Genomic DNA, 27,015 nt, shown 5'->3' on the forward strand with positions numbered 1-27,015 from the left:
ACTTGTTGGCTGCTTTTCTTTCACTCTGCGGTCCAACTCATCCCATGCTTCACGGTGGGAACCACACATGCAGAGATCATCCGTTCACCTACTCTGCGGTTGGACACGGCGGTTGGAACCAAAAATCTCAAATTTGGACTCATCAGACCAAAGGACAGATTTCCACTTGCACATGTCCATTGCTTGTGTTTCTTGGCCCAAGCAAGTCTCTTCTTATTATTGGTGTCCTTTAGTAGTGGTTTTTTTGCAGCAATTCGACCATGAAGGCCTGATTCACGCAGTCTCTTCTGAACAGTTGATGTTGAGATGTGTCTGTTACTTGAACTCTGTGAAGCATTTTTTTGGCTGCTATCTGAGGTGCAGTTAATTGCCGATTTCTGAGGCTGGTAACTCTAATGAACTTATCCTCTACAGCAGAGTTAACTCTGGGTCTTCCTTTCCTGTGGCGGTTCTCATGAGAGCCAGTTTCATCATAGCGCTTGATGGTTTTTGCGACTGCACTTGAAGAAACGTTCAAAGTTCTTCAAATTTTCCAGATTGACTGACCTTCATGTCTTAAAATAATGATGGACTGTCGTTTCTCTTTGCTTATTTGAGCTGTTCTTGCTATAATATGGACTTGTTATTTTACCAAATAGGGCTATCTTCTGTATACCACCCCTACCTTGTCACAACACAACTGATTGGCTCAAACGCATTAAGAAGGAAATAAATTACGCAAATGAACTTTTAAGAAGGCACACCTGTTAATTGAAATGCATTCCAGGTGACTACCTCATGAAGCTGGTTGAAGGAATGCCAAGAGTGTGCAAAGCTGTCATCAAGGGGCTCCCGAGTGGCGCAGCGGTCTAAGGCACTGCATCTCAGTGCTTGAGGCGTCACTACAGACCCCCTGGTTCGATTCCAGGCTGTATCACAACCGGCTGTGATTGGGAGTCCCATAGGGCGGCACACAATTGGCCCAGCGTCGTCCGGGTTTGGCCGGTGTAGGCAGTCATTGAAAATAATAATTTGTTCTTAACTGACTTTCCTAGTTAAATAAAGGAAAAATAAAAGGCAAAGGGATGGCTACCTGGAAGAATATAAAATATATTTTGATTTGTTTAACACTTTATTGGTTACTACATGATTCCATATGTGTTATTTCATAGTTTTGATGTCTTCACTATTATTCTACAATGTAGAATAATAGTAAAAATAAATATAAACCCTTGAATGAGTAGGTGTGTACAAACTTTTGACTGGTACTGTATATAGAAAAAAGGTAGAATGTTGCATGTAGTGTAGACATGACCCAATTGAGGCAAACTGCCGTTTGACATTTGGAAAAAACAACAATTATCTAGCAAAAAAATGATGAATTTTTCCAAAAGGCATTTTCACCTGCAAATGTACCATACTGAATTACCAGCTCATAATGTACAAACATGTTATTGTTGCAGACATATTACTGCAAATAAACACTGCATTTAAATGTTAAGATACAAGAAACTTGCAGTGCAGCACATTGTAACTCACCGACTGTATTTTCCACTTAATGGCAACAATGAACAAGTGTTATTATAATATTATATAACTTGGTGTTTGCACAAACTATATGCTTCTTCAAATCAGTGTAAAAGCTGATGCTGTGTAATCATCAAAATTACTTCAATCTTTGCTACCAACTCAAATTCCCTTTCGTTACACAGAAGCTTATTTTCATTTGAATACATAATGTACATGCCATATTATTAACACCCAGTAATATCAACGTTCAATACATACTAACAACAGTGCGCAAAGTAGGTGTTTTTATACTTCAACAATTTACAAGAGGTTGCCATTCCGCAATAAACACCATTCCAGTTACTCAAAGCAGAATAAAAGTTGTACATTTCTCATAAAGGAATGAACAAAAGCTTGAGGCACCAAAGGCTATTATACATAAAACATTTTTTAAAGTAAGTAGAAGAGCAAACTTTAACTGAAAATGCAGAATTCCATTGACCCTCTTGACCTTGTAGTGTTGTGACTGTAACATTGTTACAGGCAGACGCTCCTTGGTCTCCATGGAGACCAGTGATTGGCAGGAGAGATGATTGTAATCTCTCTGCTGAGGCCCACTGTCTGCCCTACTCCAAGGGATCTCAAACAGGTCTGTTCAATCCGAAGTCCTTGTCAGCCTAGCTCCTTTCCGATTGGCTGTGCACAGTGCATTGAGCTCCCACACTCTCCTCTGAGTCCAATAACAAGCGGCCGTTGGCAGGGAATGGGCCCTGGGACCCAGATAAGTGCAACGGTGCAGACCTGCATCTATTGACCCATTGCAGATCTCACCACAATAAAGAAAATCAACCCAACTCTACCCAACAATTCTTTTCAAGCCACCAGCCAAGGCGTGACTCCCTTTGGAACATTAAAAGAAAAAGGAACAAATAAAATGTTGAGCTCTGGGTTGTCTTTTTTGAGTAGGTAAGATTGACAGCCAGTTAGTGTTTTGCTGAAGCCATACAATTCGATCACACACCAATGAAATATGTTTATTAATACATATAAATATAGTTTGGGACAGTCCTCATGCTTTTTGGGGGGTGTGGAGGGTGTTTTGTTGGGATGGAGTCTTTTGAGCTAGTAGTATGGCATTAATGGATGGTGAACGCGAGAGCTAGAGCTGTTAAGAGCCAGTTCAGATCCCTCCAACGCCTCCTTCTCCTCATCCTCTGCTGTCACGACTTCCTTACTCCCCTTGAATCCGAATTAGCCATGACATTCCAATCTGTGCCCGAGCACTCTGGTCATGCAAGGACTAAACATAATTGTGTGTGTGCAAGTTCTGCCGATGGCCAAAGATCTGGACTCCAAGACGCGGATGTGAGAGTGACACACGTTCCACAGAGCGAGGTGAGTAGAAGCAGCTAGGAGTGATGGACCTTTGCTCTTTTTCATTGTACACATAGATTTATTTATTTTATATTTTAAAAAAATTATAAATACCCCAACAATATTTTTTTTTTTTTTACAAACTCCATGCTTTTCGGATTAGATTGATCACTGCAAGAAAACACAACAGAGAGAAAGATATAGTGAGAAGAGGTAAGAGAGAGACATGGGGTGAAATAATCTTTAAGCAAGGGTTTTTAGGCCTGACATTTTTACTTTTTTACACACCACTCAAATATTTATGTGACCTAGAGGTCTTCACGGGTACAAAGAATTGGACCCATTCCGAAATGGAACTTTCCCCACCGGACCCGATATACATAAATACTTTTTTAAAATATTGACCTGTTTCCGAACGGACCCGAGGACAACTAGACCCATACCGTATAGACCTTGTCGGATCCAGACCCAGTCCAATCTGATCTGAGTGAGGAAAAGTTATTTTTTAAGGTACTTCATTAACCGGAGCTGATAAAGTGCGAGAGGAGAGGGAGAGAGAAGTGCAGCTCTAGCAGGCGGGGGAGGGGCTGTACTGTGAGTGAGTGACATGGGGAGCAGGGAGGAAGGAGGGAGGGAAGAGAGACAGCAACCAACCAACCCGACTCGCGCTATAGTTGACTAATAGCTGCCATAGCTAAGTTATTTATCATCAAATATGATTACGTAGTACCTGTCTTGACAGAATCAAACCGATGGAAGCTAGATAAGCTAGCTAATGTGAGCTAGCTAGGCTAATTGAGACTGCAATGCATGCACTTTCTCATCCTACAGTTACAAATAACAACAACTCCATTCACATATTAAGTAGCAGCCTACCTGTTGGATCTTGGTCGTTGTAGCCTATCCTTCTCCTTTAACTTTTAATTCCGTCATTTTAATTGCATCTTCCATTGATTTTATATCTCCTAACTTTTGCCACACATGTAGGCACTGACTATAGCCTGTTGCCGCTTTGATGACTTATGATTGGTAAACATCAACAACAAGCTACACGTACCACGCTCCACTCTCTTGAAAAGCAAGAGCAGCAGCATAAATTATAACATTTCTCTCTCTACTGCAGCAGTCGCGTTCTGATCTGTACGGGCCCTTCCGAACAAGTCAGTTAAAATTACACATACCGGAGACCCGTGACAATCATATCAGTTCTGACCAGACCCATGAAATTTTTTAGAATTCTGGATCCGGACCCGCTTGGGTCCCGTATTGGGTCTCGGGTATTCGGGTACAGGTGGATCCGTGAAGACCTCTAATGTGAACCGCCGGAAAAAAAAAACATGCATATGGCCAAGGCTGAGTGAAGCTCAAATACAGTACACACTGTGTGTTTGTGTGTACTGTCATTTAAAAGAGCTTACTTACCTTTTGCCAACAACCAGGCATTGGTAGTCCGTCTGGGCCCTAGTAAGGGGAGAAGAAAGGGAAGAAATTACTAGTTAGTGACACAAAACAAACATACTTTTTTTTGCTCAAAACTGATATTAGTTCACAAATGTTTGTTTGATGTTATGCCTCTAAATCTCAGATTATGTGGTACAAGGTCTGTGAAGAAGTGTACCGTCATATCTCCGGTACAAGCTCCATGTACAAAAACAGTGTTGTTTTTTAAAGACTGGGTTCCCAAATATATTATAATGTCTGTGATGGAAGACATAAAACCAAGCGATGTAAGATATTTGATTGACAGACACAGGGCTTTCAAGGGAGAGAGGAAGTACAGTACACTACTTCACAGACATTAACAGACATTATAATATTAAGATATATATTTTTTGAGAATGGTACATTAATAAATGTAATCTCTTAAAATATCTGCTGGTAAATTTAACATAGCACTTATGTTTGATTTAATTGCTTGTGTAATTTAGATGTTTCATGTTTAATTGTCTTGTGTTCGACCAAAATGTAATGGGAAAATGTGATGGCATGCTCACATTTGATAATGTTTTAACACATTTCAATGAATTTGCACTCATGCAGGTTAGATACAGTGAAATTAATCTCATCATGCAATGATATATGGTCCTCCCTTAGGTTTATATTTAGTACATGTTTTAATGTATCCAAAGTTATGAATAATCAATCTATAGTCCTAAACAAATGTGAAATTGCGAACATATAGCAAACATATCAATACAAGTGTAATTTGTTCTGTGATGAGAATAATATGTGGATGCATACCACTATAAAGTAACATACATTTAATCTAGCTTAATATACTCACTCAAAAAGGACCCTTGGCACAAAAGCAATCATCAGCTCCATGCATTACACAACATACATTAACGACGTCTCAGAAATCACACAAGATAACAACACTTCTCCCCGAAACCAAAGAAGAATTACAAATTTGAGTTGTAGCTGGCATTGGAAAGGTCTGGGGCAATAACCGATTTCACATCTTCTCCCCTTGGTCATGGTGTGCCCAATTGGTACAAATACAGAAGGGGTGGAGGGGGTTAAAGGTAGGAGAGGTAAGGTCCATGCTGCTATTGCATGGAAAAGCATCAGTAAAGAAGAGAACTGAAGGAACTTAGACTATAGCTTGCCATGGTTAGAGTCTGTTTAGGAACTGGGGATGTTAAAGGAATTTGGAAGGGAAGTCCATTTAAGGAATTACGTCGTTTATAGGAAAGAGTCCCTGTACACTTATTGAGAAAGTAGGGGAGGGGAATTCAGTTAGAGAATATCAAGGGAGAATATCAACAGATCCACTGCTTGTGTGCTTTACATTTAAGTACAGTGGCATTCAATTGCAGATTACAGTAGATCTGTATCTGATAAATATGTATCTAAGAAGGGCTGCTTGCAGTCAGACAGTTAGTCAGGAAGAAGTGTGTTTTGGTAGCCTTTAAGGAACTAAAAGAGATAATAAATGTCTGAAAAACCTGGAGGTGATTTAGCATGTGAGCTGGTGGTCATTTGGAGTGGGAGTTGGTGGGGGTGGGGGTGTGGGTGGCTGGGTGGGTCCAATCCTCATGCTAAAGCCATGCATAGGTAAGGAAAGCAAAACGGTGGCTTCTCATTGGCAATTTGGTCAGTGGCAAAGGTCAGTAGCATGCACAGGAGAGGTAAAGGAAAAGAGGAATACTGTACCAATTGGCACGGGGCATCCAGCCCATCCAGACCAGGCTGCCCTGGCTCTCCCTTTTCACCCTTAAAGCCCCGGAACCCCTGTTCATAAAGATGACCTGGGAGTGTTACTGGGAGAGATGTGGACGGAGCACCCCATGCATCCCCCCGCTAAGGGGATACGATCGAGTGGAAGAAGGAGCCACCCTGTGACCTACAGACACTAAGATCCAGCCCATCCTCCAATAATGTACTCAATATCTGGTCCTTTGCCCAGGTCATAGCACTTGGCAACAGGACTTCAGAGGGACAGAGGGACTTTTTCAAGGCTGGTGGGTGCCAAGTTAGTCAGGGGGGCTCCTCCTTTTTGGGGGCCCACTGTCTTACGTCGCTTTTAGCTTGGACATACCAATGGGCAGGGTGCATCTAATCCAGGGGCACCCTGTTCTCCTTTCTCCCCCTTAGGCCCTTTTTTGCCCTTCTTTCCCTTCTCCCCCTGTGGATACAATGGTTTGGTCAGGTCAATAACTTTTCCGCTCAGAGATGATGAAGGGTGAATATTCTCTGAGTCCAACAAGAACAACCATTTGTGTTATATATATATTTTTTTGCATTTGATTCACAATTTGAGGAAATGAGGAAATCTCATATAACTAATCAAATTAGAAGATGAAACTAAACCTGAACTATATCTCACCATTTGCAGAATTTCACAAAGCACATTGTTGGCTAAATTGCATATTTTACGAAATGTCATACCCTGGGTATAGCAAGGCCAATTTAAGCATCATATAAGGAGAGACCTCCTTAAAGATTAAACTTTTCGTTGGCACTTTATTCCACGGTACTGTTTCCACTGGTATCTACCTATTTATGTGGTAACAATTGGTACTTTCTGGAACTCATTTTAAATAATTCTACACAACACAACTTGTAACTACCTATTTCCAAATAGTGCCTAGCGGTGCTTGATTTGATAAATTCTAAAGAAACCTAATATATTATTAGGTTATTATTGTGTCATTACAATTTAACTAGGTCAATTGTCATTATACCTGGTAATTTCTATACCATATAATAAAGTGCTACAAACTTTTCTAAGAAATGGCTACATTGACTGATTAAAGGACGTGACAAAATATTAATTTACAGTGAGCTACAAAGGTATTGGGACAGTGACACATATGTTATTGTTTTGGCTCTGTACTCCAGCACTTTGGATTTTAAATGATACAATAACTATGAAGTTAAAGTGCAGACCGTCAGCTTTAATTTGAGGGTATTTTCATCCATATCGGGTGAACCGTTTTGAAATTACAGCACTTCCTGTACATACTGTTGTCCCCCCATTTTAGGGGACCAAAAGTATTGGGACAAATCCACTTAGATATGTATTAAAGTAGTCAAAAGTATAGTATTTGGTCCCATATTCCTAGCACACAATGATTACATCAAGCTTGTGACTCTACTCATGCTACCATGATTACGGATAATTTTTAATGAAACGTGAATAATGAGTGAGAAAGTTACCGACGCATACAGTGAGGGAAAAAGGTATTTGATCCCCTGGTGATTTTGTACGTTTGCCCACTGACAAAGAAATGATCAGTCTATAATTTTAATGGTAGGTTTATTTGAACAGTGAGAGACAGAATAACAACAAAAAAATCCTGAAAAACGCATGTCAAAAATGTTATAAATTGATTTGCATTTTAATGAGGGAAATAAGTATTTGACCCCCTCTCAATCAGAAAGATTTCTGGCTCCCAGGTGTCTTTTATACAGGTAACGAGCTGAGATTAGGAGCACACTCTTAAAGGGAGTGCTACTAATCTCAGTTTGTTACCTGTATAAAAGACACCTGTCCACAGAAGCAATCAATCAATCAGATTCCAAACTCTCCACCATGGCCAAGACCAAAGAGCTCTCCAAGGATGTCAGGGACAAGATTGTAGACCTACACAAGGCTGGAATGGGCTACAAAACCATTGCCAAGCAGCTTGGTGAGAAGGTGAAAACAGTTGGTGCGATTATTCGCAAATGGAAGAAACACAAAATAACTGTCAATCTCCCTCGGCCTGGGGCTCCATGCAAGATCTCACCTTGTGGAGTTGCAATGATCATGAGAACGGTGAGGAATCAGCCCAGAACTACACGGGAGGATCTTGTCAATGATCTCAAGGCAGCTGAGACCATAGTCACCAAGAAAACAATTGGTAACACACTATGCCGTGAAGGACTGAAATCCTGCAGCGCCCGCAAGGTCGCCCTGCTCAAGAAAGCACATATACAGGCCCGTCTGAAGTTTGCCAATGAACATCTGAATGATTCAGAGGAGAACTGGGTGAAAGTGTTGTGGTCAGATGAGACCAAAATCGAGCTCTTTGGCAACTTAACTCGCCGTGTTTTGAGGAGGAGGAATGCTGCCTATGACCCCAAGAACACCATCCCCACCGTCAAACATGGAGGTGGAAACATTATGCTTTGGGGGTGTTTTTCTGCTAAGGGGACAGGACAACTTCACCGCATCAAAGGGACGATGGACGGGGCCATGTACCGTCAAATCTTGGGTGAGAACCTCCTTCCCTCAGCCAGGGCATTGAAAATGGGTCGTGGATGGGTATTCCAGCATGACAATGACCCAAAACACACGGCCAAGGCAACAAAGGAGTGGCTCAAGAAGAAGCACATTAAGGATCTGGATCTGATCTATGTGCGTCTAACTTTCTCACTCGATTCATTCAGGACTATCTGTAACCATGGTAGCATCCACATTAATGTAGAAGTGTTTAGAAACATATCCTATTCCTATTTACAATAAAAGGGACTCCAAGATGACACAATACATTATTTACCATTCATTTCTATTGGGCACAAAATAATCTGAAACACAACCAAAACAAACAGCAAATGCATCCAACAAGTTTGTAAAGTCACAAGCGTGATGTAATCATTGTGTGATAGGAATACGGGACCAAATACTAAACTTTTGACTACTTTAATACACATATAGGTGAATTTGTCCCAATACCAATGGTCCCCTAAAATGGGGGGGTGTACAAAAGGTGCTGTAATTTCTAAACGGTTCACCTGATGTGAATGAAATACCCTCAAATTAAAGCTGACAGTCTGCACTTTAACATCATAGTCATTGTATCATTTAATATCCAAAGTGCTGGAGTTCAGAGCCAAAACAACCAAAAATGGGTCACTGTCCCAATACTTTTGTAGCTCACTGTATTCCTCCAAATGTTTCATGGAGCTCTCATTTGGACAGGTTCCTATTGCACGGTTTAAATAAGCCCTGAATAGATTCATCGACACAAGGACCACAGTTGCACAATGGTCCACAATGGTCACAATTGTCAGCTCAGAACATTAAGACGACACTGCAAATTAAGGGGGATAGATTAAAAGTGAAGCTACTGCTTACATAGGGAGGGAGGGAGGGAGGGAGGGAGGGAGGGAAGACATACTGTAGTCAATGTTAGATAGGAGAGGTACCAGAATTAGGGACCTGGAATTTGGAAGTCCAGAACATTCCTCTGAATAGGAGGAGGGGGAACGGCGGGAAGGAGCAGAGGAGAGAGCTGGTCACTTGAGACGTAGAGGGCACAAGGGAGGAGAAAGAGTAGCAGGGAAGATGCCTCCAGAGGCACAGAACACACCCCATTCCCCCAACAAGAAACAGCAAAAACTCTATCCCTTTTCACAGTCCTCTGCAAAAGTGCATAATCAGGTTTGAGGTCTGTTTCATTTCCACTGAGTCTATTCAGAAAGTAAATTGAAATTCAATTTGTTGATCAGAAAATGTGACCATTATTGTTTCTTTTCAATTGATGTATTGAATAACATTTTCCTGAATTGATCTACATTGGAAAAAGCCCCAACCATGAATCATGGAGGTACCCAAGACTTAGACTACATTAAACCGTAATAGATATGGTTTCAGAATGCATTAGGTCTGAAGAAATACTGAAAATGAAAGCAGAATGAGGTAAGAAATGTAACATGGAGGAAGCTTAATAAGTCATTCATATTTGCCAGAGAATGTGTGACAGCATTATAGTGAAAAAAGATAGGTTGCATTAGGCTACGATTGAACTGTGTAGGCCAGGGATGGGCAACTCCAGTCCTTCGGGGCCTGATTGGTGTTACACTTTTACCCCAGCCCCAGCTAACACACCTGACTCCAATAATTAACAAATCACGGTCTTCAGTTTAGAAAAAGTGTGACACCAATCAGGACTGGAGTTGCCCATCCCTGGTGTAGGCAAAATAAGGAATACACTTTCATTGGGACACTAAAGCAGTGTACTGACACAGACGGTCAATGTTACAGGCAATTAAAAAAGACAAACCGGGTCAACAACAGGCCAAAGAACACAACATGGGATGTTAGAAGGGTTATGCTCATGCATGGAAATGGCAGAAAACCAATAGAAAGATGAGTTACAACTGCCTGTTGTCAATGGACGACCTCTCAATTCACTTTTAGTCTAATTTGCTATTGTGTTCAGCTTCTTATTAAGCGAATGTAAGTGTTTACAAAAATATATACTTTATTTTAATATTTGGAGGCTTCAAAATGTGATTTGATTGAAATGATTTTGATAAATGAGATGACACATTATTCAATGGTAAATAACAAAAGTTGACATTTGAGAGAATTGAGAATGGAATTTAGAGTTAAGGGGAAATGTCTGAATTTTTCAACTTCATATTCATTATCTCCAGAACCACCCCAACGTCAACAAATGTGAAAATAGTGCATTTCTATGTTTTATAGTCAAAAAGATAGAGGAAGATAATTGTTTCCAATGAAATCATCAACTGATTAGTAGACAATTAGTAAGCAATTAGTAGGCAATGCCTACTCATAATTGGTTCAAATCACATGATGCACACCGATAATGTCATTGGAAACACTTATCTTCCTCTTTTTTTCCAACAAAACATAGAAACGTGCCATTTTCAAATACAGTATGTTGTACTGTAGCTCAGTTGGTAGAGCATGGCGCTTGCAACGCCAGGGTTGTGGGTTCGTCTCCCACGGGGGGCCAGTATGGAAATGTATGCACTCACTAACTGTAAGTCGCTCTGGATAAGAGCGTCTGCTAAATGACAAAAAGAGAGAGATGTGCTGGAGATGATAAATATGAAGCTCAAAATTGTTGAAATTTCCCTTTAATTGGACTTTAATCTAATAGTGGAGGTGCATAAAGATGGCTCTGTGCACTTACCACAAATGCCTCATTTGATAAGTTCTCTGTATTGTACATTGCTCTACTTTACTCTTTTTTTTGTGCTGTCATTAGATAGTGAGGGAAAAAAGTATTTGATCCCCTGCTGATTTTGCACTGACAAAGAAATGATCAGTCTAACATTTTAATGGTGGGTTTATTTGAACAGTGAGAGACAGAATAACAACAAAAAAATCCAGATAAACGCATGTCAAAAATGTTATAAATTGATTTGCATTTTAATGAGGGAAATAAGTATTTGACCCCCTCTCAATCAGAAAGATTTCTGGCTCCCAGGTGTCTTTTATACAGGTAACGAGTGAGATTAGGAGCACACTCTTAAAGGGAGTGCTCCTAATCTCAGCTTGTTACCTGTATAAAAGACACCTGTCCACAGCAGCAATCAATCAATCAGATTCCAAACTCTCCACCATAGCCAAGACCATGAGCTCTCCATGGATGTCAGGGACAAGATTGTAGACCTACACAAGGCTGGAATGGGCTACAAGACCATCGCCAAGCAGCTTGGTGAGAAGGTGACAACAGTTGGTGCGATTATTCGCAAATGGAAGAAACACAAAAGAACTGTCAATCTCCCTCGGCCTGGGGCTCCATGCAAGATCTCACCTCGTGGAGTTGCAATGATCATGAGAACGGTGAGGAATCAGCCCAGAACTACACGAGAGGATCTTGTCAATGATCTCAAGGCAGCTGGGACCATAGTCACCAAGAAAACAATTGGTAACACACTACGCCTTGAAGGACTGAAATCCTGCAGCGCCCGCAAGGTCCCCGTCTGAAGTTTGCCAATGAACATCTGAATGATTCAAAGGAGAACTGGGTGAAAGTGTCGTGGTCAGATGAGACCAAAATGGAGCTCTTTGGCATCAACTCAACTCGCTGTGTTTGGAGGAGGAGGAATGCTGCCTCTGACCCCAAGAACACCACCCCCACCATCAAACATGGAGGTGGAAACATTTTGCTTTAGGGGTGTTTTTCTGCTAAGGGGACAGGACAACTTCACCGCATCAAAGGGTGGACGGGTCCATGTACCGTCAAATCTTGGGTGAGAACCTCCTTCCCTCAGCCAGGGCATTGAAAATGGGTCGTGGATGGGTATTCCAGCATGACAATGACCCAAAACACACGGCCAAGGCAACAAAGGAGTGGCTCAAGAAGAAGCACATTAAGGTCCTGGAGTGGCCTAGCCAGTCTCCAGACCTTAATCCCATAGAAAATCTGTGGAGGGAGCTGAAGGTTCGAGTTGCCAAACGTCAGCCTCGAAACCTTAATGACTTGGAGAAGATCTGCAAAAAGGAATGGGACAAAATCCCTCCTGAGATGTGTGCAAACCTGGTAGCCAACTACAAGAAACGTCAGACCTCTGTGATTGCCAAGGGTTTTTCCATCAAGTACTCCATCAAGTAAGTCATGTTTTGCAGAGGGGTCAAATACTTATTTCCCTCATTAAAATGCAATTCAATTTATACGATTTTTGACATGCGTTTTTCTGGATTTTTTTGTTGTTATTCTGTCTCTCACTGTTCAAATAAACCTACCATAAAAAATGTAGACTGATCATGTCTTTGTCAGGGGGCAAACGTACAAAATCAGCAGGGGATAAAATACTTTTTTCCCTCACTGTACATTCATCAAATTCTAGCTCCAAGATGCCGGCAATTTGAGAAACAGAAAAAGTATATTGTGCTTATTTATTGGCGCGTTGAACCATGTCGCATGCCGTAGTTTAGAAACTAAGTGGACAGTGTTAAAACAATAACGTCATAACTGAATTCTGACATCTTTATGCACCTTCGCCATATGACCCTCGTAATGACTCATACAAATACTCATACAATTTGTACAGCACATTAGTACTATGAAAGTATCCTGAGACCCATGAATTATGTCATCAAAAACCCAATGAATTTCACTACAGCTATGTCAAATACCATACCACTCCTTCCAAATTGTCATAACAACTGTCATATGTCCACTCCACTCAATTAAAGTGATATTCAATTTTCAAAAGATATTCATTGGTGAATCCCCTTTCTAAAGACGAGGCTTAGTTCCTTTCCTTCATTGTCCATTGACACCAGTTCTTCTAGGTAAAATTAGGGGGTTGTCATTCATTCCCCAAGGTAGCATATCTAGATCTACCTTTTCTCCTCTTTCCCCCGGGTCGCCTTTCTCTCCCCTTAAGCCTGGCAACCCCTGCAAAATACAACTAGTTCAGTACCCTGGGGAGTGTATCTGATAAGACCTGATCTAGGAACAGTGTAGATAGAACATCCAAGGAGGTTCACATCCCTCTCTGACAATGTTACAACCCTAGAAAGGCGAGAAGTTGAACAGAGAGGAGGAGGAAGAGAGAGGGACAATAAAAGAGATACAAAGAGAACACAAGGGAATGTGCATTATGGGGGAAATGCATGTACTCAGTGAGAAAGAGAGACTAGTGCTGTCATTTTTACAGCCTTATACATCCAGTTTTCATGATGAAATGAAATGACTCTTCTCTTGAAGAACAAATTAAGAAATAACAGCATGCAATATAGGATACAGATATCACAGGTCTGACAGGGACAGACATAACTGCCTCACTCACATCAAGGCCAGGTGTTCCAGCCGCTCCCTGAAAGTAAACACAGAATAACCTAAGCGCTTTTTCAGATACTGTACTACATGTTTTAAGTTAGTTACGAACTTGTAAGACTGATATTAAGATTGTGTTTGTTATTAGAACTGTATTGTGTGTTGGCTGGGGTTTTGTTTTTATCAGAGAACACTTACAGGAAGTCCATAAGGTCCCCTTGGCCCGAGTTCACCTGCAGCTCCTCTCTCACCCTGACACAAGCACAAAGAGGCATCACATTTTAACAACACACATTTACCAAAAGGTTATCAAAATTAGTGTGGTAGCTGGCTAACACAGGCAACCTTTCTTATAGTATATAATTTATCACAGACTTACTCTGTCCCCCTTTGGCCCGGCTGGACCGGAGGGACCCACAGGCCCGTCCATACCCTGTGGAGAGGTGGAAACAATTGTCAGCAATACCCTCAGGTAGGACCACACTTTGGTCAGACTACATTCCCATATACTTTACCATAATGTTGATATTGTCCACCCGAACCTTTCCAGATGGAAAAGTGTGTGTGGTGCGAGGGGCGGGTGGCGGGAGGGGGGGGGGCTTGGGGGGTTGAAGCTGGTTCACATGAAACTCACCCTAATTCCAGGCTTGCCGTCCAAGCCGGAGGCTCCCTTTGCCGTTATGGATGTATGAGTGATATGAACAAGGCGTGATTAATACAAGATGAACACAGTGAAAATAACTTATTTTTTAAGGTTGTTATTTGGACAGGGTGAAAAAACAAACAGTGTTTCCCCTATATTCATTTAGCAGTGGTGGGTCACCACTCGTTTTCAATGTAAACTTAAAATACTAAAACCAGATATAAAGTATGTAGAAAAGATAATGGAGCTATATATTTTTTTTATAAGATTATCTTTGAGAACTAACAACTACCTAAATTAAAACTAGACAGTCAGGGAGAATCTAAAATTCCAAAAATGTCACGGCATGATTTGGATTTTATTATAACATTTGAGTCAATCAAATAGCATAAGAACATGGCATAAGCCATGGCAAAATGTGTAGAATTGAAGGAAATTAGCTTTAAAACTGCACATTTTACTTTAAAAAAGTTAAATGTTGTCTCTGCAGCCAAGAGGAGAGACTGTAAAATGTTTGGTCTGAGACTGCATGCCCCCCACCCCTATGCTAACTTTGCCACCGCTGGTGAAAAAAATCCTCGGGGAAACACTGCAGGGAGGTTGAAATGCTGTTGGCACAAGCAGGCAAAGGAGAGAGAAAGACAAACGCAGGAGAAGACAGACATAGACACAAAAGAGACACACATAAATATATGGTGTGCAGGAATGCACACAAAGAGCAGGAAATAGACCAGCGGCTGAATGCAGAGGACAGGGTTGTGGTGGTGAGATGATTTCTCAGGATGGAGGACTGAGTGTTGTACTTACGGGGAGGCCCAGGATTCCTCTGTCCCCCTTGTGCCCTGACTCCCCACGTACGCCCTTCAGACCATGATTCCCAGCCTCCCCCTAAATGCAAGAGGAGTGGCAGAGGTTGACTTAGGAGCAGGCGATGAGCAATACGTGGATGGACAGAATTCAGTAGACACATATAGGCTACTGCTGCAAGCTCCATTTCCCTAGAGCAGTGGTCACCACCAGACCTGGTCCTGGATAACTAAAAGGTGTGCAGGCTTTTGTCCCAGCTCAGTATGAATACCCCTAATTCAACTAATCAACTGCTCAACAAAACCTTGATTAGCTGAAGCGGCACATTTGTGCTGGGCTGGAGAGCTACCTACTGCCTGTCAGTGTTACTGTAGGTGGGTGTGGTGGTGGAATCAGGCGCAGGACGCAGAAAGTAAGTCCAAAAGACTTTAGTGGTTTGCACAAACACAAGCACGAAATAAATGCCCTGAGGCGAGAACTCCGCACGCAGGCGAAAATAAAACGGGCGCACTACACATGTGCGACAAAATACTCCAATACAATGGAGAACAGCTCAACCGAGCAAAATGTATAATCACTAGCAAAACGCACGACAGTGAAAACAATCACACACAACACTAGACAAACCCAACGAGAACTTATAGGACACTAATGACACTAAACGATAACAGGTGTACAAAACCAGACCAGACCAAACGAACATGAAACATACAACGGTGGCAGCTAGTATTCCGGAGACGACGAACGCCGAAGCCTGCCCGAGCAAGGAAGAGAGGCAGCCTCGGCCGAAACCGTGACAGTACCCCCCCCTTGACGCGCGGCTCCAGACGTGCGCCGACTCCGGCCTCGGGGACAACCAGGAGGACGCGGAGCAGGGTGCGTCGGGTGACCACGATGGAATTCCGTCAGGAGAGACGGGTCCAAAATGTCTCTCCTCGGCACCCAGCACCGCTCCTCCGGGCCGTACCCCTCCCACTCCACTAGATATTGGAGACCCCCCATCCAACGTCTCGAATCCAAGATGGACCGCACGGAGTACGCCGGTGCCCCCTCGATGTCCAATGGGGGCGGAGGAGTCTCCCTGATCTCATTTTCTTGGAGTGGGCCAGCTACCACCGGCCTGAGAAGAGACACATGGAACGAGGGGTTAATACTTTTATACTCAACAGGTAGTTGTAATCTGTAACACACCTCGTTCAATCTTCTCAGGACTTTAAATAGCCCTACAAACCGCCGACCCAGTTTCCGACAGGGCAGGCGGAGGGGCAGGTTTCTGGTAGAGAGCCAGACTCGATCACCAGGTGCGAACACCGGTCCCTCACTGCGGTGGAGATCGGCGCTCGCCTTTTGACGACGGAGGGCCCGCTGCAGGTGGACGTGTGCAGCGTTCCATGTCTCCTCCGAGCGCCGCACCCACTCATCCACCGCAGGAGCCTCGATCTGGCTCTGCTGCCAAGGTGCCAGAACCGGCTGGTAACCTAACACACATTGGAAAGGGGTTAGGTTAGTGGAGGAATGGCGTAGGGAATTCTGGGCCATTTCGGCCCAGGGAACGTACCTTGCCCACTCCTCCGGCCGGTCCTGGCAGTATGTTCTAAGAAACCTACCCACATCCTGGTTCACACGTTCCACCTGCCCATTACTCTCCGGGTGGTAACCCGAGGTGAGGCTCACCGAGACCCCCAACCGCTCCATAAAAGCTCTCCAGACTCTGGAGGTAAATTGGGGACCTCGATCAGACACAATATCCTCGGGTACCCCGTAGTGCCGGAACACATGGGTGAATAGCGCTTCGGCGGTCTGCAGGGCAGTAGGAAGGCCCGGCATAGGGAGCAAACGACAGGCCTTAGAGAACCGGCCCACAACGACCAGTATAGTGGTATTCCCCTGTGAAGGAGGAAGGTCAGTGATGAAATCCACAGAGAGGTGAGACCATGGTCGTTGTGGAACGGGCAGGGGTAGTAACTTACCCCTAGGCAGATGTCTAGGCGCCTTACACTGGGCGCACACCGAGCAGGAGGAAACATAAACCCTCACATCCCTCGCCAACGTGGGGCCACCAGTACTTAGCACTAAGACAGTGCACTGTCCGGCCGATACCAGGGTGTCCAGAGGAGGGTGACTTGTGAGCCCAATAGATCAATCGATCCCGAACCTCGAGCGGAACGTACTTCCGACCCTCCGGGCATTGAGGTGGACTAGGGTCGGTGCGTAACGCCCGCTCGAGTTCAGCATCGACCTCCCACACTACCGGTGCCACCAGACAAGACTCCGGCAGTATGGGAGTGGGCTCCACGGACCTCTCCTCCGTGTCATACCGCCGAGACAGTGCATCTGCCTTACCGTTCTGTGACCCAGGGATGTACGTGATCTTAAATACGAACCGGGTCAAAAACATATTCCACCGCGCCTGGCGAGGGTTCAGTCTCCTCGCTGCCCGGATGTACAGGTTACGGTGGTCCGTCAAAATGAGGAAAGGGTGTTGAGCCCCCTCAAGCCAGTGCCTCCACACCTTTAGGGCCTGTACCACGGCTAACAGCTCCCTGTCCCCTACGTCATAATTTCGCTCCGCCGGACTGAGCTTCTTGGAATAAAAAGCACAGGGGCGGAGTTTAGGTGGCGCGCCGGACCGTTGCGAAAGCACGGCTCCTATACCGGCCTCTGAAGCGTCCACCTCTACCTGAAATGGTAAAGAGGGATCCGGATGCGCCAGCACCGGGGCCGAGGTAAACAGGTCCTTCAGGCTCCCAAACGCCCTGTCCGCCTCGGCTGACCACTGCAGACGCACCGGACCCCCCTTCAAAAGAGACGTTATGGGAGCTGCCACCTGTCCAAAACCCCGGATAAACCTCCGGTAGTAATTCGCAAACCCCAAAAACTGCTGCACCTCCTTCACAGTGGTTGGCGTTTGCCAATTACGCACGGCTGACACCCGGTCTACCTCCATCTTCACCCCTGACGCAGACAACTGATAACCCAAAAAGGAGACCGATTCCTGGAAAAAAGACACTTCTCTGCCTTAACATACAGGTCGTGCTCCAACAGCCTCCGCAACACTCGCCGCACCAGGGCCACATGCTCGACTCGGGTAGACGAGTACACGAGAATGTCATCTATGTACACGACCACCCCCTGCCCCTGCATGTCCCTGAAGATCTCATCCACGAATGATTGGAAAACTGAAGGAGCGTTCATCAACCCGTATGGCATGACAAGATACTCGTAATGGCCCGAGGTGGTACTAAAGGCTGTCTTCCATTCATCGCCCCCCCCTAATGCGCACCAAGTTGTACGCGCTCCTGAGATCTAATTTAGTGAAGAAACGCGCCCCGTGCAATGACTCCGTCATGGTCGCAATCAGCGGGAGTGGATAACTGTACTTCACCGTGATCTGATTGAGACCACGGTAATCTATGCACGGGCGTAACCCACCATCCTTTTTCTTCACAAAAAAGAAACTCGAGGACGCAGGGGAAGTGGAGGGCCGTATGTATCCTTGTCTCAGAGATTCATCTATGTAAGTCTCCATAGCTCTCTTCTCCTCCTGAGACAGAGGATACACATGGCTCCGTGGGAGCGCAGCTCCTGCCTGGAGGTCTATCGCACAATCTCCCTGCCTATGGGGAGGCAACTGCGTCGCCCTCGACTTACTGAACACAATAGCCAAATCCCCATATTCAGGGGGAACGTGCAGTGCGGGCACCTGGTTTGGACTCTCCACCGAGGTAGCCCCTACGGAAACGCCTAAACATCGACCCACACACTGGGCAGACCACTCCATCAGAGCCCTCTCCTGCCACGAAATAGACGGGTTATGGGTACTCAACCAGGGCATGCCCAGCACCACCGGATACGCAGGCGAGTCGATCAGAAATAGCTGGATCATCTCCTGATGACCCTCCTGCGCACACATCCTAAGTGGCGCCGTGACCTCCCTGATCAAGACCGCACCCAACGGACGGCTATCTAGGGCATGAACGGGGAAGGGGACGTCAACAGGGAGAAGGGGAATCCCTAAGGCTAAACAAAATCTCTTATCAACAAAATTCCCAGCCGCGCCTGAATCTACCAGCGCCTTATGCTGGGAATGAGGTGCGACCTGTGGAAAACGCACAGGTATACAGAAGTGCGCAACAGAGAGCTCTGGGTGAGTGGGGCGCCTACTCACCTGGAAGGGCTCCCCAGTGCGGGGCCTGTCGTCTTCTCCCCTAGGAGGCCATCCCCAGCACCTAGCCGCGGTGTGTCCTCCCCGACCACAGTTGGTGCAGGAGATGGACCCCCTCGTACTCCGACCCTTCCTCTCTCTAGCGCCAGCGGCCCCGAGCTCCATGGGGCACGGCTCGGAGGCGCTGGAGGGTGAAATGGACGGACCCCCCTCGGGGCGTCCGCGGGTAGCTAGCAGGGTATCCAGCCTGATGGACATGTCGACTAACTGGTCGAACGAGAGGCTGGTGTCCCGACAGGCCAGCTCCCTACGGACGTCCTCACGTAGACTACAGCGGTAGTGATCAATGAGGGCCCGTTCATTCCACCCTGCATCCGCCGCTAGAGTACGGAATTCCAAAGCGAACTCCTGGGCACTCCTTCTCCCCTGCCGGAGGCAGAACAGACGCTCCCCCGCCGCTTTCCCCTCCGGGGGATGGTCAAACACCGCCCTGAAGCGGCGGGAGAACTCGTCGTACGTGATGGTGGTAGCGTCTATTCTCCTCCACTCGGCGTTGGCCCATTCTAACGCCTTGCCGGAAAGGCAGGAGATCAGGGCGGACACGCTCTCGTGCCCCGAGGGCGCCGGGTGCACGGTGGCCAGGTAAAGCTCCACCTGGAGAAGGAAGCCCTGACACCCGGCAGCGGTCCCATCGTAGGCCCTCGGGAGCGAGAGTCGAACTCCTCTGGGTTCCGGAGCGGGAATGGGCTGGCTTGCCGATGGTGAGGGCAGGGAAGATGGCGTTGGGGGTGTCCCTCGGGTCTCCCAGCGTTGGAGGGTGGTGATCACCTCCTGCAGTGCGGCCCCCATCCGCAGGATCTGGTCATTCTGCTCCCGGACCCTGTCCTCCAACGTCTCCTGTGCTGCTGCGGCTCCTGCTGATTCCATTCGAGCAGGTGTGTGATTCTGTCAGTGTTGCTGTAGGTGGGTGTATTGGTGGAATCAGGCGCAGGACGCAGAAAGTAAGTCCAAAAGACTTTAGTGGTTTGCACAAACACAAGCACGAAATAAATGCCCTGAGGCGAGAACTCCGCACGCAGGCGAAAATAAAACGGGCGCACTACACATGTGCGACAAAATACTTCAATACAATGGAGAACAGCTCAACCGAGCAAAATGTATAATCACTAGCAAAACGCACGACAGTGAAAACAATCACACACAACACTAGACAAACCCAACGAGAACTTATAGGACACTAATGACACTAAACGATAACAGGTGTACAAAACCAGACCAGACCAAACGAACATGAAACATACAACGGTGGCAGCTAGTATTCCGGAGACGACGAACGCCGAAGCCTGCCCGAGCAAGGAAGAGAGGCAGCCTCGGCCGAAACCGTGACACTGCCTTAGAGAGTAAAATTCATTAATAGCTCCATTAATGTCCCAAATATAATTTTCTCCGGCCAAATTGTTCTGGTAGAATTACATAAAACAGTTGGTAGTGGAGAGCACTGGGCTATGTCAAAAAAATAAAAATATCCTGCCTACCCGCCTCAAACCGATCACTGATCTAATACAACTAGATACATGAAATCAACATGGTGGAAAATGTGTTTTCACCCAACAAATGCTATCAGAACAGCACAGACTTTAAGGTGAGAAAGAAAGAAGGATTCAATTTCAAAGTATTCTATCACAGCCCAGATTTCTGTGCAGGACATTGGAATATGCAGCATGGTATACAGTTTGCCAGCACCTAACAAGGAAAGGTATAATAAGGTATTACATGTATCTGATGGTTACACTATTAACATTTGAATGTGGGTCATGCATGCATTTTTTAAAATAAAAGCAAGCGGTCTTATCTGCAAAATTGCAAAAGCAATTTTCTTATCTGGATTTACCTTTGGTCCAGGGAAGCCATGGGGTCCCTGAAAAACAGAATCAAGAAAATGCATGTGTTTTGATTAGTTGTATCAATTAATTTGACCTGATGACATTTTTACATGGAATTAATGTAATTTCTTACTAGTTTAAGTAAATTGCATTAGGAGCAAGCTATGAGCGTTCACTTTAGAAGAAGCTACGTTTTGAAACTCAATACATTATCTTATCAGTGGATCCATGATAAACGTTTACTGTACCTCTGCTGTTTAATCTAAGTAGGTTTATGTGGGCATTGTTGTGGAATAACACTGGGAAGATAACTAGCCCTATATTGCTGAGTGAACATGCAGATAATGGGAAAAGCGGATTTCCATAAGTAAAAGTGGATTGCAGACTCCTATAGTATTTCAGGTGCAAGAATCCCTTAACACTCCAAGTCCTGACCCTAAAGAAAATCATGACATTTGACTACTTGGCTTTGGATAGTAGTTATCGGGCTAGTTACCTAGACACATATTAAACCTAGTCCCTGACTAAAAAGCATTCTCAATGGATATTTGTTTGCCCAGGACTAAGCTTAATCTGTGTCTAGGAAACCAGCCCATTATCACTTGTCAACACCAGAGGTAGAGATACTTCAAATAGGACAAGTTAGTTGACAATCAAATAAAATGTTATTTGCCACATGCGCCGAACACAACAGGTGACCTTACAGTGAAATGCTTACTAACAAGCCCTTAACCAACAATGCAGTTAAGAAAAATAAGTGTTAAGTAAAAATAGATAAGTAAAAAAATTTAATAATAATAATTAAAGAGCAGCAGTAAAATAAAATAACAGTAGGGAGGCTATATACACAGTGTACCGGTACAGAGTCAATGTGCGGGGGCACAGGTTAGTCTAGGTAATTTAGGTAATATGTAATATGTGTGGGTAGAGTTAAAGTGACTATGCATAGATAATAAACTGAGAGTAGCAGCAGCGTAAAAGAGGGGGTGAGGTGGGTGGGGACAATGGAAATAGTCCGGGTAACAATGATTAGCTGTTCTGGAGTCTTATGGCTTGGGGGTAGAAGCTGTTAAGAAGCCTTTTGGACCTAGACTTGGTGCTCCAGTACCGCTTGCCGTGCGGTAGCAAAGAGAACAGTCTATGACTAGGGTGGCTGGAGTCTTTGACAATTTTTAGGGCCTTCCTCCGCCTGGAATAGAGGTCCTGGATGTCAGGAAGCTTGGCCCAAGTGATGTACTGGGCCGTATGAGTGTTTGGAGGAGGAGGAATGCTGCCTATGACCCCAAGAACACCATCCCCACCGTCAAACATGGAGGTGGAAACATTATGCTTTGGGGGTGTTTTTCTACTTTTTTAAATACTTATTTCCCTCATTAAAATGCAAATCAATAAAACACTACTCTAAAATGTGCAGTTTTGTCACACAACACAATGCCACAGATGTCTCATGTTTTGAGGGAGCATGCAGTTGGCATGCTGACTGCAGGAATGAAAAAACAGTTTTTAAAAAATTGTTGATAATAAAAAAAATATTTCAAAAACGAAATATCACATTTACAGAAGTATTCAGACCCTTTACTCAGTACTTTGTTGAAGCACCTTTGGAAGTGATTACACCCTTGAGTCTTCTTGGGTATAACGCTACAAGCTTGGCACACCTCTATTTGGGGAGTTTCTCCCATTCTTCTCTACAGATCCTCTTAAGCTCTGTCCGGTTGGATGGTGCACAGCTTTTTTCAGGTCTCTCCAGAGATGTTAGATCAGGTTCAAGTCCAGGCTCTGGCTGGGCCACACAAGTACATTCAGAGACTTGTCCCGAAGCCACTCCTGCGTTGCCTTGGCTGTGTACTTAGGGTCGTTGTCCGGTTGGAAGGTGAAACTTCGCCCCAGTCTGAGGTCCTGAGCACTCTGGAGCAGGTTTTCATCAAGATCTCTCTGTACTTTGCTCCATTCATCTTTGCCTCGATCCTGACTAGTCTTTCAGTCCCTGCCGCTGAAAAACATCCCCACAGCATGATGCTGCCACCACCATGCTTCACCGTAGGGATGGTACAAGGTTTCCTCCAGATGTGACGCTTGGCATTCAGGCCAAAGAGTTCAATCTTGGTTTCATCAGACCAGAGAATCTTGTTTCTCATGGTCTGAGAGTCTTTAGGTTCCTTTTAGAAAACTCCAAGTGGGCTGTCATGTGCCTTTTACTGAGGAGTGGGTTTCGTCTGGCACTCTACCATAAAGGCCTAATTGGTGGAGTGCTGCAGAGATGGTTGTCCTTCTGGAAGGTTCTCCCATCTCCACAGAGGAACTCTAGAGCTCTGTCAGAGTTACCATCGGGTTCTTGGTCACCTCCCTGACCAAGGCCATTGTCCCAGATTGCTCAGTTTGGCCGGGCGGCCAGCTCTAGGAAGAGTCTTGGTGGTTGCAAACTTCTTCTATTTAAGAATGATGGAGGCCACTGTGTTCTTGGGGACCTTCAATGCTGCAGACATTTTTTGGTACCCTTCCCCAGATCTGTGTCAACTGTGGGACCTTTATATAGACAGGTGTGTGCCTTTCCAAATCATGTCCAATCAATTGAATTTACCACAGGTGGACTCCAATCAAGTTGTAGAAACATCAAGGATGATCAATGGAAACAGGATGCACCAGAGCTCAATTTCAAGTCTCATAGCAAAGGGTCTGAATACTTATGTAAATAAGGTATTTCTGTTTTTTGTTTTTAATACATTTGCAAAAATTTCTAAAAACCAGTTTTCGTTTTATCATTATGGGGTATTGTGTGTAGATTGATGAGGACATTGTTTTATTTAATCCATTTTAGAATAAGGCTGTAACGTAACAAAATGTAGAAAAAGTAAAGGGCTCTGAATACTTTCCGAAGGCACTGTATATCGTGTGGGCGAGCAGTTTGCTGATGTCAACGTTGTGAACAGAGTGCCCCATGGTGGCGGTGGGGTTATGGTATGGGCAGGCATAAGCTATGGACAACAAACACAATTGAGAGAGGCCCATTGTCATGCCATTCATCCGGCACCATCACCTCATGTTTCAGCATGATAATGCACGGCCCCATGTTGCAAGGATGTGTACACATTTCCTGGAAGCTGAACATTTCCCAGTTCTTCCATGGCCTTCATACTAACCAGACATGTCTCCCATTGAGCATGTTTGGAATGCTCTGGACCAACGTATACAAAAGCTTGTTCCCGTTTCCGCCAATATCCCACAACTTCGCACAACCATTGAAGAGGAGTGGGACAACATTCCACAGGCCCCAATCAACAGCCTGATCAGCTCTATGCGAAGGAGATGTGTTGCGCTGCATGAGGCAAATGGTGGTCACACCAGATAGTAACTGGTTTTCGGATCCACGCTCCTACGTTTTTTTAAAGTCTGACCAACAGATGCCTATCTGTATTCCCAGTCATGTGAAATTAATAAATTAGGACCTAATTTATTTATTTCAATTGACTGATTTCCTCATATAAACTTTAACTCAGTAAAACCTTTGAAATTGTTGCATGTTGCGTTTATATTTTTGTTCAGTGTATTTTGAGTGGGTGCCTCTGAGTAATGAGTGGCGGTGTGTCAGTTGTTATGAGTGAGCAGGTAATCTACGGGAATCAACCAGACAGTGGGAAGGCATGATACATCAGTGTACAGCTTTAAGAAAAGGGTGGTGACCATATTGTCTCTTTGAGCTATGACACATATTGCAAACACTGTATAACATCAACATGAACAATAACTTCAGGATCTTGTTATTTCATCTACATGACACATTATAACAGCTTGGACTGAAACTCCATGACACTGAATCCAAAATTCACTGCCAATCTAAAATCTAACTGGCTGTCTGGCTTGCACTTACATTTCATTGTATGGTAATATGCCTCTTGGCCACTGCATAGACCAGCCAGAGATGCATTTGAGTTGTTTTACACTCAGAAACAAAGGTTCTCTCTAGAACCTAAAATGGTTATTCGGCTGTCCCATTTTGAAGATTTTTTTTTTCCCTAAGAGTGTAGTGGATGTTCTAGGGTAGGGGTTGCAGCTCTGGTTCTCGAGGGTGTCACACTTTTACTCCAACCAAACATTAACATAACTGATTCAAATAATCAACTAATACTCTTCACTTTAGACCACAATTACAATTTGTTTAATAAGATGTGTGTGTGTGACACAGATTCGGCCCTTGAGGACTGGAACTGCCCAACCTTGATTTAGGGGGACAACTCACCATGGGGCCTGGGGGGCCATGGGGCCCAGGTGCTCCAGGTTGGCCAATAATCTGCATGTGAGAGGGAGACAATCCAATCAGGTTGAACCAATATTACTCACATGGCATTTATCATCATATGGCCCATTAAGATCATACACTGACAGTTTCAGGTCTCTGAAGTTGTATGAAATGACTTGACCTTGTCACATTTCCCTCACTTAGAGAAAACCTAAGTGTGAAGGAACTTCCACAATGCTTTATTGGTATCTTGATTAAATGCATTGCCATATGTAGATGTAATACATTTGTATGTCCGTTTTGAGTTAACTTACTGAGGGCCCTTGAGGACCAGGCAGACCAGAATCACCCTTATCTCCTTTCAATCCATTGACGCCCTAAGAAACAGGACATTCATTATGACATTCTAAAGAATGCTGCTCAAAGTGTTCAAGACTTAATCACTCAACAGTCAGCATATCTTATCTGTAAATGCTGTCCTACAAAGGAAGTTATAGTGGTAATTGTCAACGCTGAAGCTATTTGCTATCACTTATTGGTGTCAGGAATAATTTGATATGTGTTAAGGTTGGTGGATAGACTCTTACTGGTAAACCAGGTAAGCCAACAGTTCCTTTGTCTCCAGACGTGCCAGGGATTCCCATGTCTCCTTTGGAACCTTTGAAACCCTGGGCAGTGGTAAAGTAATCAGAATGACAATCAATATGGGAAAACGTATTGCAAGGGTGTTAAAGGGCCGTGTGTCGTCAAGGTTTTCGCTCCTCCCTCATATTTGATTAATCCATTAAGGTCAATGATTAGTTAGGAACTCCAATGTAAAAGGTAAGAATCTTCAAGAATGGCTTTTGATGATCTTTACTAGGCATGACTGGGTACTGAGACATCTGGGACTACTTACCCTTTCACCATCCAGTCCAGGGAGGCCAGGCATGCCTTGATCTCCCTGAAACAGAGAATGGAGTGTGGCAAACGCATAGCAAAAATGTATGGTGACTTGTTGTCACAAATGTTTAGACTATTTTCCTTTGTTTATATTGCGTGTTAGATACACACGCTCACTCGCTGTTGCTTGCTTGCTTGCACACACACACACGCACGCACGCACGCACGCACGCACACACACACACACAGAGAGTGATGGATTACCTTGATTCCCGCTGGTCCTGATAGTCCAGGAGGCCCAGCGGGACCCTAGATTCACAAGATAAATATTTGATTGTTATTACCATCATATACACATGTAGTACATGAATATATGCCAGGGTTGGTGTCAATTCCCCTCCAATTCAGTCAATGTTGCAATTAAATAGAAAATAATGGACAATTGTAAACTCATCACTCGAATTGACTGAAATAGAATAGATAGACGCAAACATATCCTCACACATGTTACGAATCACTTGAGAATAAACATGACACAATGATGATCGAAAAAGATCACAACA

General features: G+C 44.4%; 1 protein-coding gene across 1 annotated transcript in view; it reads right to left on the reverse strand.

Annotated features, from left to right (window-relative positions):
• Window positions 1–1,214: 1,214 nt before the first annotated feature.
• LOC311113065 (uncharacterized protein) overlaps window positions 1,215–27,015 on the reverse strand; it is a gene marked incomplete at its 5' end in the record, with an annotated part of 408,058 nt that continues 382,257 nt past the window's right edge. The window contains 16 exons of the mRNA XM_084156203.1: window positions 1,215–2,388; window positions 4,285–4,323; window positions 6,019–6,096; window positions 6,404–6,490; window positions 13,401–13,454; window positions 13,849–13,875; window positions 14,034–14,087; window positions 14,215–14,268; window positions 14,470–14,505; window positions 15,286–15,366; window positions 21,342–21,368; window positions 25,571–25,621; window positions 25,885–25,947; window positions 26,158–26,238; window positions 26,469–26,513; window positions 26,717–26,761. Of these exons, the coding sequence (XP_084012329.1) occupies window positions 2,362–2,388; window positions 4,285–4,323; window positions 6,019–6,096; window positions 6,404–6,490; window positions 13,401–13,454; window positions 13,849–13,875; window positions 14,034–14,087; window positions 14,215–14,268; window positions 14,470–14,505; window positions 15,286–15,366; window positions 21,342–21,368; window positions 25,571–25,621; window positions 25,885–25,947; window positions 26,158–26,238; window positions 26,469–26,513; window positions 26,717–26,761 (849 nt within the window). The 3' untranslated portion in view covers window positions 1,215–2,361. The remainder of the gene's footprint in view (window positions 2,389–4,284; window positions 4,324–6,018; window positions 6,097–6,403; window positions 6,491–13,400; window positions 13,455–13,848; window positions 13,876–14,033; window positions 14,088–14,214; window positions 14,269–14,469; window positions 14,506–15,285; window positions 15,367–21,341; window positions 21,369–25,570; window positions 25,622–25,884; window positions 25,948–26,157; window positions 26,239–26,468; window positions 26,514–26,716; window positions 26,762–27,015) is intronic.

Source organism: Coregonus lavaretus, assembly GCF_964263955.1.
Source record: "Coregonus lavaretus genome assembly, chromosome: 39".
In the NCBI taxonomy this organism is placed as follows: Eukaryota; Metazoa; Chordata; class Actinopteri; order Salmoniformes; family Salmonidae; genus Coregonus; species Coregonus lavaretus.